We start from the raw sequence: 16,921 nt of genomic DNA, 5'->3' as shown, positions 1-16,921 counted from the left end.
TGTATAGCACAATTTTCAACCATTAGCTGAAAAACAATAGCCTACATTACGTAAATTAAATACAATACAGATTTAGACCAATTTTACTAGATATTTACAAAGAAAAAATGTAATGAGTTTAAAATATATAAACAAACGAAATAAGGAATAAAAGTCGAGATCTACCTACCATGAATTAAAACAAGTGCACTTGTCCGTCAGCACACATAAATAGAAACAACCTCACAGCAGTAACTTTTTTTTGTGTAGCCTAATTTTATGCAAAGGTATACAAAGTAGCCTAGTTATAACCTAGCCTACATACATAAAAAAATATATATATATATATACTTTTCAGGATTTAAGATGCTGAAAACGCGCTGATAGCCTACAAAAGGAAGTGAGACAAAAGGAAGGATGTGTTTACGGTAAGATTTCAAATTATGCGCAGTTCAGACGTGGGCATTTGAATATGTGTGATATTGAAATTGCTGTGATTAGAAAAGTGGAAAATCTGTTCTCTGTTTGAACAGTAAAACAACGCAATTAAGCCATTAATGTCATATATCGTGCTAGTTCGTGCTAGCAGGTGTTTCAAAACCAGATGACAATATAGCAATATAGGCTACATGGAGTTTGCTCCATTGTAAGATAATGTAGGCTACGGCGTAATTATGTAAACGGCTGATTTAGTTATAGGCATCGTCATAGAAGTTCGTTCTGATCTGTGCGCGATCAGACAAAACAATTTCAGAAAACAAGATAATTTTACCGATTGCTTGCGTTAAAGACTAAACGTGAAAGCTTTAAAACCACCTTTGCGAGTATTTTTGAGGGTGGAGAGTATTAGAGAGCACACCCACACGACACGACACATAAAGGTGTGTTTGCTTCTCCATCTTCCGTCTTCCGAACAAACTTTTTCTTTCGATTTTGTTACGAACATGTAATGGCGTCCAGTTCAGGTAAGAATCAAATCAGGCCAAATAAATGTGTTTAACAAACTAAAATACCATTACTGAAAATACGGAAAACGTTAAATAGTATTTTAATTTAATAGCCTACAGTAAATATCTTAATAAATGTATTATTATTCCAGCATGTATGCTGTAAACTATGGCGTTACAAGTAGGATATAAGGCCTGCTTTGCGGAAATGCACTTTTCTTCTAACGTAATCTAATGGAGCAACGCAGTTTGTTTGAATATATTTTCTTTGAAATTGCGTGAATAGTAAGGCAGCGAGGCATGTGGTAAATGTGGCATAGGCCTAATTAATAATAATAAGGCAAATTTTGCCACCATGTAAATCATACGTAGCACAATTTCAGTAACATTTAATTAAATTAACAACTTCATCAAATCATGCATCAAATCCTACTATTTTATTTTCACAACACTCGTATAGGGCTAGTATTTTGCCCATATTGTAAAAACAAGAAGATTATTATTATAATTTTTTTTTTTTACTTTTTGATTATGTTTGTCAGAATAAAAAGGGTTATGGAGATCCACCCACTCATTCGCTACAAAAAAAGCATTTTGAGTAGAAAGCTAGAAATAATAACAAGCATATTTATCCATTGATATGCGACTAATCTTTGACTCACATTGCCTTCAATATCAGATAGATATGGCCATACAGGAAGTGTATAATGCAGCCATTCCAGGAAGTACATAAATCTGATGCAAAAACATGGCAAATAAAAATATATTGATAGTTTCATTATTTATTTAGGACATTTTGTTTTTACCACTTGTCAATATTGTGTTCAATTGTTGCTTTGTTTTATCTGCAGGGAGCAGAAGCCTGCAAAGACAAAGCAAAGATCCCCCAGACAAGGAAGCCATTAACATGACTGGTGGTAAAAAAAAAAAACGAACTATCCTTCAGATGAAATTAGTAAAAAGTAATTTACATGCAGGCAATCAACTTTTGTGTTTAATGAAAGAAAGAACATAATACTGAGGTGGAATAATAAATGGTGACAAATAGTTATTTTTGTGTGAATTTTTTTCTTTAATAAATAAAAATGGAAAATTTTAAATTGCATGTTTTTTTTTTTGTTTTTTTTTTTTTTTTGCTGTTAAAAGAGGACAATCTCTTGACCGACCTGATAAGTCAACAAATTATATGATAATTCATAATAATCAATGCTGCAAATATAATCGAAATCCTTGAGAAACTGTGTGTATCAGGGAAGTTTATATTATATACCTAGAGAAAGGAATCTGTTAACATTTCCACTCTTCTCAATGCCAGTTACTCGGCTGGTCCAGTGCCTGAAGTATACAATCTGAAATCTGCCAAGTTTATGGACTAACTTGGTTGAGTATAACTGTTATTTGTGTGTTCTCTGTTCCAGTGAGTGATTTGAGGATTGTTCTGCTGGGGAAGAATGTAAGAGAAAACAGCAGAGTGGGAAACTTCATCTTAGGAAGAGCAGCGTTTGAGAGTGAAGCGCCTGCTGATGTAGAGCTGCACATTGAGAAACACAGAGGAAAACTGAAGGACAGAGACGTCAGAGTCATCAACGCTCCTCAACTGCTGCATCCAAATCTGTCATTCTCTCAGATCACACAGAGAGTGAAAGAGTGTGTGAATCTGTCTGCTCCTGGACCTCATGTGATCATACTTGTCCTGCAGCAGAACGACTTCAGTGAGAATGACAGAAACATAGTGAAATATGTGCTGAATGAATTCAGTGAGGAGGCTTTTAAACACACTATAGTGCTGACCAATGAGGAAGAGATACACAATAACTGTATTAATCAATTCATAAATGAATGTGGAGGTGGACATCTTCAGTTCAATGAAAGAAAATTAGGATGGCACGCTGAGATACCCGAAAGAGTTCAGAAGATGCTCATAGAAAACCAGGTCCAATTTCTTATCTGTGACTTGTATGAGGAAGCAGAAGAAGGACCATCAGAGGATGAAGAGCAGAGCAGATCTGGAGTTTCAGTCACAGCAGAAGAAGAGGGATATCTTGATCATGAAGATGATGGAAAAATCAAACCGAGCAACAAAGAGAAAAAGGAAGATGCTTTCCAAAGAAATGCCTTGTGTAAGTTTTGTTGGCAAGAAAGTTAGTTTAACCCGCACATACACATCACTTCCTTCAAGGGAAAGACTAATTTGAGAAAATAAAAATTAGTTTATAATGATAAATGATAATACATGAACAGTAGCTACTATCATTTTATAATGTCTACAACAAACTCATACAATAAACTTAGATACACTCTTCGTATATCCATTTGGGGAGATGTGGAAAAGATAAACAAAAATAACTTTAATAAACATTATTACATCATTATATTGTTTAACAGATTTAGGGTGGAAATTTAATTCCTATTTCAATGTACATTAGCTAAATGCTGTTGCACATTATATAATGACTGTTAAAGATTTATTAATAATTATTGTAGAGGTGATCATAACATTTTAATTAATAAATTGTATAAATTACATGGCAATTTTTATGTAACTCATGTAATGGACCCACTAAATTATTGTCATGTTTGTTTCTCAGTGGCAGAGAGTGTCTGTGCTTTGCCAAAGCTGAATGTGGTTCTGTGTGGGAGTGACAGAACATTAAAAGCCTTCATATCAAACCTCATCCTGGACCAGAGAGACAGAAGATCCGAGCTCAGCTCAGAGTGTGTGAAGCTGGAAGGAGAAGCTCATGGACGTCGGATCACTCTGGTGGAGCTTCCAGCTCTGACTCGACTCTCACAGGAGGAAGTGATGCGTCAGGCTCGCCGCTGTGTGTCTCTCTGTGATCCTGGAGTTCATGTTTTCCTCTTCATTATTCCTGACGGTCCACTTACTGATGAAGACAAAACAGAAACAGAGGAGATCCAGAAAATATTCAGCTCAAAGATCAACAATCACATCATGGTCCTCATAATCCAGGAGTCAGAGCATGAGACAGAAGAACAGAATGAAGCAGTGAAGTCTGTCATTCAGTGTTTTGGAGGAAGACATCATTTCCTTGGTCCAAAGCCACAAGTGTCCGTGTTGGTGACTAAACTGGAGCAGATCGTGGAAGAAAATAGTGGAATTTGTTTCTCCACAGAAACATTTTTGAATTCGCAAATAGAGAAATTTGAAGAAATGAGGCAGAAAACAATCTCATCAGACACACAGATTCAACAACAAGGTAATGATCAGAAAATGTCTATGTCTCTCTCCCACTTTAAATGATAAAACATGTGGACTGAGGAGTAGTTATGGGGACATTCACTACTGGAAGGAGGAGAAAGTGCACATTATCTCAGTCAGACTATTGCACGCACAATCTCTAAAAGACCAGGAGAGACTGTAGCTCAGACATAACCTGCTTTTTTAATCTTTTCTGCAGTGACTATGGGTTGTATGCAGAATCTTCAATCAGATTTGGTTATGGTTCACCTAAATTGTGGTGCTCACTAAAGATTTACAACCAGAAAAAATAAGATGTATTGAGAACTGTTTTGGAATCAGATATCAACACCCACCAAACAGATATTAAAATCAGTTCCCTTTCGTTCAGTTACTATGAGTTACGTCAGTGAATGACGAAATGAGCAAACTCTCGCCCGTGCAGAGGATCTCTTTTCTCGGTATGGAAATCGACTCGGTCGCCATGGACGCTCAGCTTACGAGCGAGCATGCGCGCGTGCAGTCACTGCTGAATTGTCAATTCAAGGGCAAGAATGTGGTTCCGCTTCAGCACTAGCTTCGCGATTGGGTCCCGAGATGGACATGGCAATAGGGCACACTCCGGGTACCAGTTACTCGGGCCTGCCGTCAGACCTTCACCCCGTGGTCAAACCTCTCCTTTCTACGAGCCGGAGTTCCCTTAGAACGAGTTTCCAGGCATGTTGATGTCTCAACAGATGCCTCCACCACGGGCTGGGGTGCCATGTGAAATGGACATGCTGCCACGGGCTCAATTGCATTGAGCTGCTGGCAGTATGCTTGGCTCTGCACCGCTTCTGGGCGTTGCTTAAGAACCAACACGGCCACAGTAGTGTACATCAACCCGACAAGGTGGTCTACGTTCCTGCCATATGTCGCAACTCGCCCGCCATCTCCTCCTATGGAGTCAGAAGCATCTGTGGTCGCTTCAAGCCATTCACATTCCGGGAGACCTGAATCGTCCAGCCGACGAGCTCTCATGGTTTCAGCCACTTCCTGGGGAATGGAGATCCCCAGTCGGTTCAGCTGATTTAGAAACAGTTCGGCGATGCACAGGTAAATCTGTTTGCCTCCCTAGACTCTTCCCACTGCCGCTTGTTTTATTCCCTGACCGAGGGGACCCTCGGCAGGGATGCACTAGCGCACAGCTGGCCGCGGGGCCTCCGCAAGTATGCGTTTCCCCCAGTGAACCTTCTTGCACAGGTCCTGTGCAAGATCAGGGAGGACAAGGAGCAGGTCCTTTTGGTTGTGCCTCATTGGCCCAACTGGAGTTGGTTCTCTGAACTGGTGCTTCTCGCGACAGCTCCTCCCTGGCCAATTCCTCTGAGGAAGGACATCTTTTCTCAGAGATGGGGCACCCTCTGGCACCCACGTCCCGATCTATGGAACTTCCATGTATGGGTCGTGTACAGGTCGCGGCAGGTTTGAGTACCCTACCACCTGGTGGCTACCATCACTTCTGCTAGGGCCCTGTCTATGAGACACGAGACATGTCACCCATTGAGCATGTTGGGGTGGTCTGGATCGCCGTATATGACAGCGTGTTCCAGGTCCTGCCAATATCCAGCAACTTCGCACAGCCATTGAAGAGGAGTGGACCAACATTCCACAGGCCACAATTAACAACCTTTTTTCTTTTACTGTATTGGGGGTGTCCACCTGTATTGGGGGTGTTTGAGAGAAACAGGCCTTTTGTGTACATAGAAAAAGTCTTAGATCTTAAAGTTCAGCTCATGAAAAATTGGGGCAAAAACAAAAGTGTTGCGTTTATAATTTTGTTGAGTGTATAAGTAATAATTCAGACAGATTGCTCCTAAATGTTTGTAGGATTTGGCTTTAAAAAGCTAGCAGTTTTCTCTTTTTCAGATTCAAGGGAGGTTTCAGATGATGTGAGGATTGTCCTGCTGGGAAAAACTGGAGTTGGGAAGAGTGCAACAGGAAACACCATCTTGGGGAGAGAAGTATTTCAAGAAGACATGTCTCAAGAGTCCATTACTAAAGAGTGTCAGAGAGAGACGGCTAAGATTGATGGCAGACACATTACTGTGATTGACACTCCAGGACTGTTTGATACTAAACACAGTCAAGAAGAGATCCAGAGAGAAATCAGCAACTGCATCTCCATGATTCTGCCTGGACCACATGTGTTTCTGTTACTGATACCACTGGGACGTTTTACTCAGGAGGAAGAAAACGTGGTCAAGATCATTCAACATACTTTTGGTGAAAACTCCTTATTGTACACTATGGTGCTCTTCACCAGAGGAGATGATCTGAAGAAGAAGAAGAAGACCATTGAAGATTTTCTGGGAAATCCTGAAAATGCTTTGATAAAGCTCATCGGACAGTGTGGAAACAGATACCATGTGTTCAATAATAATGAGACTGGAGACCGTGTGCAGGTGTCTATATTACTGCAGAAAATCAATGACATGGTGACAGCAAATGGAGGAAGTTATTACACATGTAAGATGTTCAGACAGATGGAAAGAGAAAAACAAGAAGCGCAGATGAAGATGCTAATGGACAAAGTGGAGGAACTAAACAGAGAGAGAGAAGAACTCCTGGCCAAACATGAAGGAGAGAAAGAGAAAATTAAAATGGCGATGGGGAAAGAAAGACAGAATTATGATGCAGAGAGGAAAAGACGAGAAGCACTCTACAAAACAGAACAAGAGAAATGGGAGAAAAAGATACAAGAGGAAAGACAGAAAACAGAAGAAGAGTTTGAGAAAAGGAGGCAAAAAGTACAAAACACAAGATATGAATGTGATCAAAAAATTAAAAAAGAGAGAGAGGAAAAGGAGAGAATAGAAAGAGAGAAAGTAGATCTTCAGGTCAAATTTGAAGCAGAAATAGAAATTATGAAAACAAGGATGAAGGGAGAAAGACAAAATCATGACAAAGAGATACAAAGAAGAGATGAAGAGTTTGGTAAAAATGAAAGGCAGCACAGAGAAAAGATAAAAGAAATAAAGGAGAAAATACATAAACAGCATGAGGAAACAATCAAAAATATTCAAGATAATCAGAGGAGAAAGCTGGAGGAAGAAAAACTAAACTGGAACAAACACAAGGAGATACTTGAAGAAAAAATCCAGAATGAGAAACATCTGAGAGAACAACAATGTAAGATTTATGAAGAAAAAATTCAGTTCTTAGAACAAAAGAAGCAAGACGAACTAATGAGAGCTAAAACAATGGACTATGAAGAAGACAGAAGAAAAGACATGGAGAACATAAAAATGTGCTGCTCCCAAACAGCCTCCTCTTTACAGGTAAGTGATCAATGAAAATCATGATTCACAACAAGGGTCATTGGCATTTGGAGGTTCACGTTTATTTGTATAGCGCTTTTTACAATACACATCATTTCAATGCAGCTTTACAGAAAGTGATTAATCCATATTCAAATACAAAGTCATAGATAGCTAAAAATTTATTAATTTAAAAAATGTAGGAGTTGGCACCGTATCTTCACAGGTGTTGGGCATTTGAAGTCTCAATAATAGGCTGGATCCAAACTGCAATCTAGTTTGTAACTAGATTTACCCATCCTGAGGTAAATCTAGTTACCTCAGGATAGGCATCCCAAAAATAAAAAACAAAAACAAAATAGAAAATAATTAGCGTAGCTGCTGTTCACAACATCAAGCGAGAATGATCATGTGCATTTGATCTGATAGAACAGTAAAAAGGTAGGAGAAGCATTATATGACTGCTAGGCTAAAGATATGCGTCTTTAATCTTGATTTAAATTGGGAGAGTGAGTCTAAAACTCACTCTTTAGATTTGGAACTTAGATATTCTAGGTACTATCAAAAGACCAGAGTTTTGTGACCTTAAAGAGCATGATGGATTGTAAGGCGATAGAAGATTAGTTAAATACACAGGAGCTAAACCATTTAGGGCCTAAATGTCAGTAGCAATACTTTGTAATTGATACAGAACTTAATAGGTAACCAGTTTAGCTATTATAAGATATGTGTTATATGATCATATTTTCTTGACCTAGTAAGAACTCTAGCAGCTGCACTTTGGACTAATTGTAGCTTGTTTATTGAGGATGCAGGACTACCAGCTAGTAATGCATTACAGAAATCGAGTCTAGAGGTCATGAAAGCATGAACTAACTTTTCTGCATTAGAAATAGATAACATATTCTAGAGCTTAGCGATGTTTCAGAGGTGGAAAAAAGGCTGTTTTTGTAATATTTGAAAGATAAGTTGCTGTCTAATATAGCGCCCAGGTCTTTATATGTAGAGGATGGAGTTACAGTACATCCTTTCAAATGCAAGTGGTATTCTAAGAGATTCTGTGTACAGGTTTTAGGTCCAATAAGTAATACCTCAGTCTTAGCTGAATTTAATTGAAGAAAATTACAGGTCATCCAATATTCATCTGGTCGTGATGAAATATTGTGACGAACTGGAAGTTGTCACCAAAAATGGTTGTGATGTCCACAGGAGGGCGATGTTGTCATAGAGAGTTGCGAGTATAAAAGCAAAGAAACAAAATAGAAAGGTAGTATTTAGAGAAATACTAGTACTAGTAAAGTACTACCGTCACACCAACCTGAACACTAATTCCATCTGATCTCGGAAGTTAGAGATGGGAAATATGGACTAACACTGGAGGTTTAACACAGTGGGTGCTTCTCAATTCTTATTTGTGCATCCTCATTTCCTTTCCTCGCTTCCTTTCCTCGCGTCTCAGCTCCACTCCCTGTAGGATGCGAGAGAAGGCTGCAAAGAAAGAAAAGGAGGACGGAGGGATCGAAGGAAAGCTTTTTTATACATTGGAAAACTTGATCACTCGATCGTCACTTCACAGCGTCATCAGCTGCGCTGCGGAGCTCGCATCAGTGCAGGCTCTGCAAAAGTGCGCATCGAGGGCGCAAATCGACCGCATGGGGGAGCTCGCAGGCACCCTTCTGTGACCTAAAATGACAAATGGGACACCCTAGGGTCTTCACAGACTTAACTGACACGCACACGCGGCAGCCATTGTAAGTCCACAAGACCGAAAGTGCATATCAAGTGCGCCCTTTGGGACAGGGCCCTAGTTGATTTCTTCAACGATGCAACGTACTATGGTAGCTAAGCAGAGAGTTACGTCGTTGTACGGGAAACACACCCCTGAGCGTTTGAATTATTGAACGAATCATTAAGTGTTTGAATTGAGTCAATGAATCATTGAGCAGTGATAAAGATCCTGAGTGTTTGAACTGTTGAACGAATGATTAAGTGTTTTGAACTGAGTCATTGAATCATTGAGCAGTGAGAAAGAACCTGAGTGTCTCTGAATACCCGTGTAATTTTGTAATCGATCTAAGAGTATTTTATGATCTATAGTGTCGAATGCAGCACTAAGATCAAGTAAAACTAGTATAGAGATATAGCCTTGGTCAGAAGCTAGAAGCAAGTTGTAGCAATGTTCAATGTTATGCAAAGAAGGAGGCGGAACCGGTGAACATTCAACACACAATTTAATAATAAAATAAACAAAAACAAAACGAAAGTAAAAGACAGCAGTCCCTCACGGACGACTGCTGTCACATATAATAAAACAAACACAACACAATTCCAGGCCTGTCCATACTCGATCACTGTCGTCGCTCCTCCTTTATGCTTCCGCTCCTCCGTGAGAGATACGAGACCATTGCGTCGCACAGGTGTCGTTCATTATCAATCACGCCACTGGCCTCGCGCCATTCTCTCATGGCCCTCGGCCTCGTTCTGCTAGCCACACTGGTCATTTATAATTTTAACAAGTGCGTTTTCTGTGCTGTGATGTGGCCTAAATCCAGACTGAAATTGTTCATATCCATTACTTTGCAAAAAAGAGCCTAATTGAGTGGGCAGAACTTTTTCTAGTATTTTAGACATAAATGGAAGATTTGAAATGGGCCTGTAATTTGCCAAATCATTTGGATCTAATTGTGATTTCTTGATGAGAGGCTTAATAACTGCCAGCTTGGCAGTTATAAAACCTCTCATTAAGAAACCACAATTAGACCCACATAATCTAACAAGTTATAGACCCATTTCAAATCTACCTTTTATGTCTAAAATACTAGAAAAAGTGGTGTCCGCCCAACTGGGCTCTTTCTTGCTAGAAAATGACATCTATGAAAAGTTTCAGTCAGGATTCAGGCCGCATCATAGCACTGAAATTGCACTCGTTAAAATCACAAATGATTTACTTTTAGCTTCTGACCAAGGCTGTATCTCAATATTAGTTTTACTTGATCTTAGTGCTGCGTTCAATACTATAGATCACACAATACTCTTAGATCGACTACAAAATTATACTGGTGTTCAAGGACAAGCATTAAGCTGGTTTAGATCGTACTTATCTGACCGCTACCATTTTGTCTAAATGGAGAAAAATCAATCATTACTCCAGTAAACTATGGAGTGCCGCAGGGATCTGTGTTAGGCCCTCTGTTATTCTCAATATATATGCTGCCACTTGTAAAATATTATAAGGAAGCATGGAATTAGTTTCCATTGTTATGCTGATGACACTCAAATCTATATTTCATCACGGCCAGATGAAAACACTAAATTATCCAAATTGACAGAGTGTGTTAAAGATATAAAAGATTGGATGACGCGTAATTTTCTTTTATTAAATCCAGACAAGACAGAGGTACTAATCATCGGTTAAAAAAAACGCCCACAAAACCTCTCACACTACAACTTTAACATAGTAGGATGTCCTGTTACTTTATCCTCTACAGTAAAAAACCTGGGTGTTATACTAGACTGCAACCTGTCTTTTGAAAATCATATTTCATATGTTACAAGAACAGCCTTTTTCCCCCTTAGAAACATTGCTAAGCTACGTAACATCCTATCAGTTTCTGACGCAGAAAAGTTAGTTCATGCATTCATGACCTCGAGACTAGATTACTGTAATGCTTTATTAGCCGGTTGTCCTGCATCCTCAATAAACAAGCTACAGTTAGTCCAAAATGCCGCCGCTAGAATTCTTACTAGATCAAGAAAATATGATCATATAACAACGATTTTATCATTACTGCATTGGTTACCTATAAAGTTCCGTATTAATTACAAGGTATTGCTACTGACCTCTAAAGCCCTAAACGGCTTAGCTCCAGTCTATTTAACGGATCTTCTATCGTCCTATAATCCATCGCGCTCTTTGAGATCACTAAATTCGAGGCTTTTGGTCATACCTAGGATATCCAGAACCACCAAAGGAGGGAGAGCATTTTCACATTTAGCTCCAAAACTCTGGAATAGCCTTCCTGATACTGTTCGTTGTTCAGGCTCGCTCTCCCAGTTTAAAACTAGATTAAAGACGCATCTCTTCAGCCAGGCATTCATATAATACTTTTAATCTTACAGTTAAATCCGACCTCTAGTTCATAAACGCCAGAGGAGAACTGGCCCCCGACTGAGCCTGGGTTCTCCCAAGGTTTTTTTTTTTCTCCATTAGGTCACTTGATGGAGTTTTTCGGTTCCTTGCCACTGTTGCCTTTGGCTTGCTCAGTTGGGGATATTTGGGAATATTTAATTTAATTAATCAATCAACAATACTATTGATCAGCATTACCAAACGTGGACGTTTTCCACTAGAAACAAACATTGATGTATTGGTTTAATTTAAAGTCCGCGTGAACCGGAAGTTGCAAACGACTTTTCTCCAGTGCTGTGACGTATTTCCCAGTGAAAAGGAATATTGAACAGAGGGCAGGGTTTTACTCTAGCGCTCCTCCTCTCCATCTCTCGCTCATTACAGACTAACGGTTTGAGGGGAGTGGTTAAGCGTTTCCCAAACCAAGCCGTCAAACCTACATCATCAGAGAAGGTCCTCCAAGGCAGAGGGGAGGGGCATTTTCAGATTTTGATTAAAGATTACGAAGCCAAAAAATTTTTTTCTGTGTTTTAAAGGTAGGGTAGGTAATCATTTTTCTAAAAAAAAAACATTCCAAATTTGTTTAAACTGTCTTTATATACCAATACATAATTAAAATGTAAGTACTCTGAAAAAGAAAATATAAAAATCGAGTGACTGTAGACCTTTTAATCTGCAATAAACACAGCTCATTATTTCCATTCACTCCACCCCCTCCCTTCTGAGCTCCTTCCAAAGCCACGCCCCCAAAACACATGAACGTGCGACGCCAAACGCTCAGGCTGGAACAAGACGCATTTATTACCTGAGATGAGTGGAGAGGAAGGAGCGCAGTACATACAGTGACATCATGTCAGAATCACATGTAATAAAATACCTAACTTTATCACTATAAATATAAACAAATAAGATTTCTTTTAGTACTCACTATCAAGCTAGCATATCGATAATGGTAAAGTTTCATTCGGTAACGAGCTATATTTATAAGGCAAAACTAAAAACAGGTTGCATTGATACACGTTTTTCCATTACCATCAGTTACACTGTGATGAAGGTGAATTTCGTGTAAGATTCATAACATATACGGTGTTTTGCATGTAAGAGTTTCCATGATGAAAACATTGTTGACTCTAATGAAGACTAACGTACACTCCGAGTCCGGAGACAAGTACCGCATCGTCGGTTCGAGGACAGGTCCGGGGTTGAGGGCGAAGCAGAGGAGGTCGTTCAAGAGTGCGGGCAGGGTCCGAGGAAGTAGTTTTTGCCTTGTTTGCCTTCGCTGACTGCATATGCAGGTGCTTTGAGCTGAATATTTCCGGGAACGGTGACATGTGATGAGTGCACACAGGGCAGCGCGCGCAGTGGGGCTCGGGGCGGGCACGAGACATGAAGGCATCTGATTGGGTCTTTACATTCGCACCGAATGGCAGTGATTGGTCAGAGTTTTTACTGTCCTGCAGCTGCTACAGAGGTCTGATTTTTTTCATTCCTTTTTCTAAACACATAATGTATTGACTACTATCAGCTGGCGCGGATTAATGCACAGGCTTGCCTAGGCTGCAGCCTAGGGGCCCCACGTGTGCAGGGGGCCTCGGATTGGCCAGACAATTTTTTTTATATATATATATTTTTATATATATATTTACTTAAGCGCGAACCAGGCAGGGAACGGCGCTAGGATTCCAGTTTGGATGGGCCAGACCAATTGTGAACGTTAAATTAAAAACGTTATCCAATCACTGTTTAACCTAATAAAAATTACTGACTAATATACTGTTAAATTATCTGTGAGTATACAAAATAGCTTGATGCTCTTTAAATATTTTGTTGCATTGTAAAAAAGTTCGGTGCATAGGACGGACCTATCCGCGATCGCTCTCCATGGTTCTGACCAAAGAAGAGCGCTTTGGAATCTCCATTACGCATCATACCTGGGCTGCGTTTCCTGATAATGTTGTCTCTTAGCGCACTACGAAGACTCTTAACTTAACTAAAGGTATACTACCACTAAAGGTACACCATTGCTAGGCGTCTTCAGGGCTATCATCCACTCGCGAGGCAGAGGCGCTGGCGCCCTCCTAGCAACGGCGCTGGTCGCGCTAGCTGCGCTTGCCGCGCTAGCACCCTGGGGTGGCAGAGACGAAGATGTGCTAGGTGATGTGGATCTCAGCTCTCCTTCATCTCCTGGTTGCAGCGATGACTCCGAGACTGTACGTGCGCTTTTAAGTTAGCCTACCTAATTACCTAAACGACGACTGTTGCAACAGGGGTGAGGGCTGGGTTGGAAAATATGTGACGTCATTGTTTTTTAATTTAATTAATGTTGATTATGAAAGTACGGAAGAGTATTAGGGCCAAGCAATAATAAAAAAATAAAACCATCTCGAGATTAAAGTCATTATAATGCGAGATAAAACTCGTTAAATTTCGAGAAAAAAGTCGAAATACAATCTTGAGAATAAACTCATTACATTTCGAGATTAAAGTCGTTGTGTTTCGAGAAAAAAAGTCGAAATGAAATGTAGAGAATAACGCATTCGACCAGAGTTCATTGCATACGAGGCTGAATCCAGTTACTTATTCGTTTGTTAGGCTATTGAAGCGCGGACCTCCCCTTTAAATGACGCGACGCTTCCTTTTAAGCACCATGTGTGTATGGCATTGCTCGCACCAAGCTCTGTTAGAAATGAATGAAGAAATTCTGCATTTCTCAGCCATATGTAAGGGCGCGTTAAATCCGACTAAAGGGAGTAATAGAGCATATATTGATCTAGTGGAAACCGAAATATTGGCACAAATTTCTGTAGGCTATCGTTTTTTTTAATTAGTTTTTTTATGGACCGTTAAAGTTTTAAATGGGACAAACAAATTCAGAGTCGCCTTATTGCGCCATCATTCCTATAGTTGAGCATTTTCTAGGCCGCATCAGAGGGTGCGTTAAAGTGGACATTATCCCATTATAGAAGAGCTGTTGTCTAACGAAATCCAAATTTTAAGCAGTTTTTACTGTGGAATTATTGTTTTATGAAGCTTTGAACTTGACACATTACACAATGCGCAAAGAGCAGTCTTGCATTTTCTGCATAATTCATGGCGCTGTTTCTCACCCGCCTATAGGGTGCATTAAAGTGGACATTATTCCATGAAAGTACAGCTCCTCCTCTAGCCGACCTAGACGGCTTTGTTACTGAAAGAAAGTCTAAAATATAGCTTGACTAAGTGATCCAACTCTGCCATGTCCTCTATCAGTAGGCTATGCAATGAACACTGATCGAATGCGTTATTCTCTACATTTCATTTCGACTTTACTCTCGAAATTTAATGAGTTTATTCTCACGATTATTTCGACTTTTTTTCTCGATATTTAACGAGTTTTTTTCTCGAAACACAACCACTTTATTCTCGAAATTTAATGAGTTTATTCTCAAGATTGTATTTCGAGTTTTTTTTTTCTCTCGAAATTTAACGATTTTTTTTTTCGAAACACAACGACTTTATTCTCGATATTTAATGAGTTTATTCTAAAGATTGTATTTCGACTTTTTTTCTCGAAATTTAACGAGTTTAATCTCGCATTATAATGACTTTAATCTCGAGATGGTTTTTTTTTTTATTATTGCTTGGCCCTAATCCTCTTCTGTATGAAAGTGAGCATGCAGCATGAGAGAGATATGATACATCATGAGATGCGCAATATGTCTGGAGACATGGGTAAAACATTTTGACCACTTCATTAAGTTTTGTTTTGTAGTCTCTTTTTTAAAAGATTTTCGTTTTGTATAAATTGTATCTTAATTTTGATCAATGTTTTATCATCCAATTGCCTGTATTTAATAAATAAGAAGCAAATATATAACAGACAATGTAATAAGGGGCTGACACGATCACTTGCATTGCACGTGAACTGAGGCGCCGAAACTCAGCTTGTGCCTCACAGATTTGAGAAATATAGGCTATCTATTATAGAAAGCTTGAAATGTCTACTTCTAAACAAAAATATTCAAAACAAACAGGCTACTCTCTGAATATGTAATCCATATGAAATGTGCATTTCTCTCTGGCGTTCATGGCGAGACCGCATCGTCAACTTCATCTTTGCAGCGACACAGAAAACACCAGTTTATTAATAAATAATTAAATGTCTCCTTGCTATTTTAGACACATTCATAATCATTACTTTTACCGGTTCTTTGTGGCAAGCTTTATGCATGCGGTCATGCGCTTGAGTGCAGCTATATTAGGCCTACCTAAACGCTAATTATAGCCTAAGTAATTAAATTAATATAAAGGGGCGAATTTTCCACGAAGGCTTAAATGAACAACTTCTAGTCGACTAGAAAAAAATTTAGTCTGAGGCAGCCCTTATTCCACATATTTTCGAACCAGTCTCAGGCCATTCTGGGTTGAGCGAGCGACCCTGCGGAATGAGCGAGCGGAGCGGGATATTCAGAAATGCGCTCTCCGCTCAAGAGCTCTGATCGGAACAAACCCGAACCTCACTGTCTGCCGAACTTGCGCAGAAACATCAAAATAGACATAACCAGCTTTTTAAAATTGTTTTTAAAACTAAATATTTACACTATTTTACCACAAATTATGAGCTTTTGTCGATTTTTTATAATTTCTGCCAAAATTAGAATATATTAAAAGTTTTTTTTTTTTTTTTTTGAAGGAAATTTTTGGATGGGCCTGTTGAAAAGTGGGTGGGCCTAAGCCCGTCAGGCCCACCCATAACGCCGTGCCTGGCGCAAACAAAAAACCTCTAACAATTACACCTCTGTTTATTATGTTAGTTTTGGTTGTACTGCCAGTGTTTCTTGATCATAATTAAATGGTTGATTCTAAGCACTGGGTCTTGTTTGTATTTGTGGTTTGTTTGTAATGTTCAATTTTTCAGTGGGGGGGGGCCTCACACAAAGAGCAGCCTAGGGGCCCCTGACCACCTTAATCCGCCCCTGACTATCAGGATGGAAGGACCATTTCACCCAGTATAAAAAAAAGTGTTTCTGAACAGGATTACCTACCCTACCTTTAACTTGCACGGATTAATTGTTCACCACAAGACTAATATGCGCTAACAAAGTAAATAGGGTCCATTTTGATTTCATGCCGACTTTAATACTGTGAAGCTGCTTTGATACAATCTATGTTGTGAAAAGCGCTATATAAATAAACTTGACTTGACTTGACTTCAGATGGGTTTGTTTTTTTGACCTACAAAACAGACTTCATACACCGGACTTGCATGCTAATAGGGATGATCCGATCAGGGTTTTAACAGCCAATACCGATTACCATTTTTTTTTTGTCATCATGATTGGCCGATACAAATAAATATGCACAACAAATATTAATTTTACAATTTTAATTT

At 39.3% G+C, this 16,921-nt stretch overlaps 1 protein-coding gene across 2 annotated transcripts in view; it reads left to right on the top strand.

Annotated features, from left to right (window-relative positions):
* Window positions 1-884: 884 nt before the first annotated feature.
* LOC311302137 (interferon-induced very large GTPase 1-like) overlaps window positions 885-16,921 on the top strand; it is a 35,901-nt gene continuing 19,864 nt past the window's right edge. The window contains exons 1-5 of one of the 2 annotated variants that reach the window (XM_084427772.1): window positions 885-944; window positions 1,778-1,843; window positions 2,345-3,046; window positions 3,515-4,144; window positions 6,031-7,442. In XM_084427772.1, coding sequence (XP_084283898.1) covers window positions 929-944; window positions 1,778-1,843; window positions 2,345-3,046; window positions 3,515-4,144; window positions 6,031-7,442 — 2,826 coding nt within the window. In that variant the 5' untranslated portion in view covers window positions 885-928. Of the gene's footprint in view, window positions 945-1,777; window positions 1,844-2,344; window positions 3,047-3,514; window positions 4,145-6,015; window positions 7,443-16,921 lie in introns of both variants that reach the window. The other variant, XM_084427771.1, reaches the window with a different exon arrangement.

The sequence above is a fragment of the Rutilus rutilus genome (genome assembly GCF_951802725.1).
Source record: "Rutilus rutilus genome assembly, chromosome: 13".
NCBI lineage: Eukaryota > Metazoa > Chordata > Actinopteri > Cypriniformes > Leuciscidae > Rutilus > Rutilus rutilus.
Note: the sequence above shows the minus strand (reverse complement) of the source record. Positions and strands in the feature narration are given on the sequence as shown.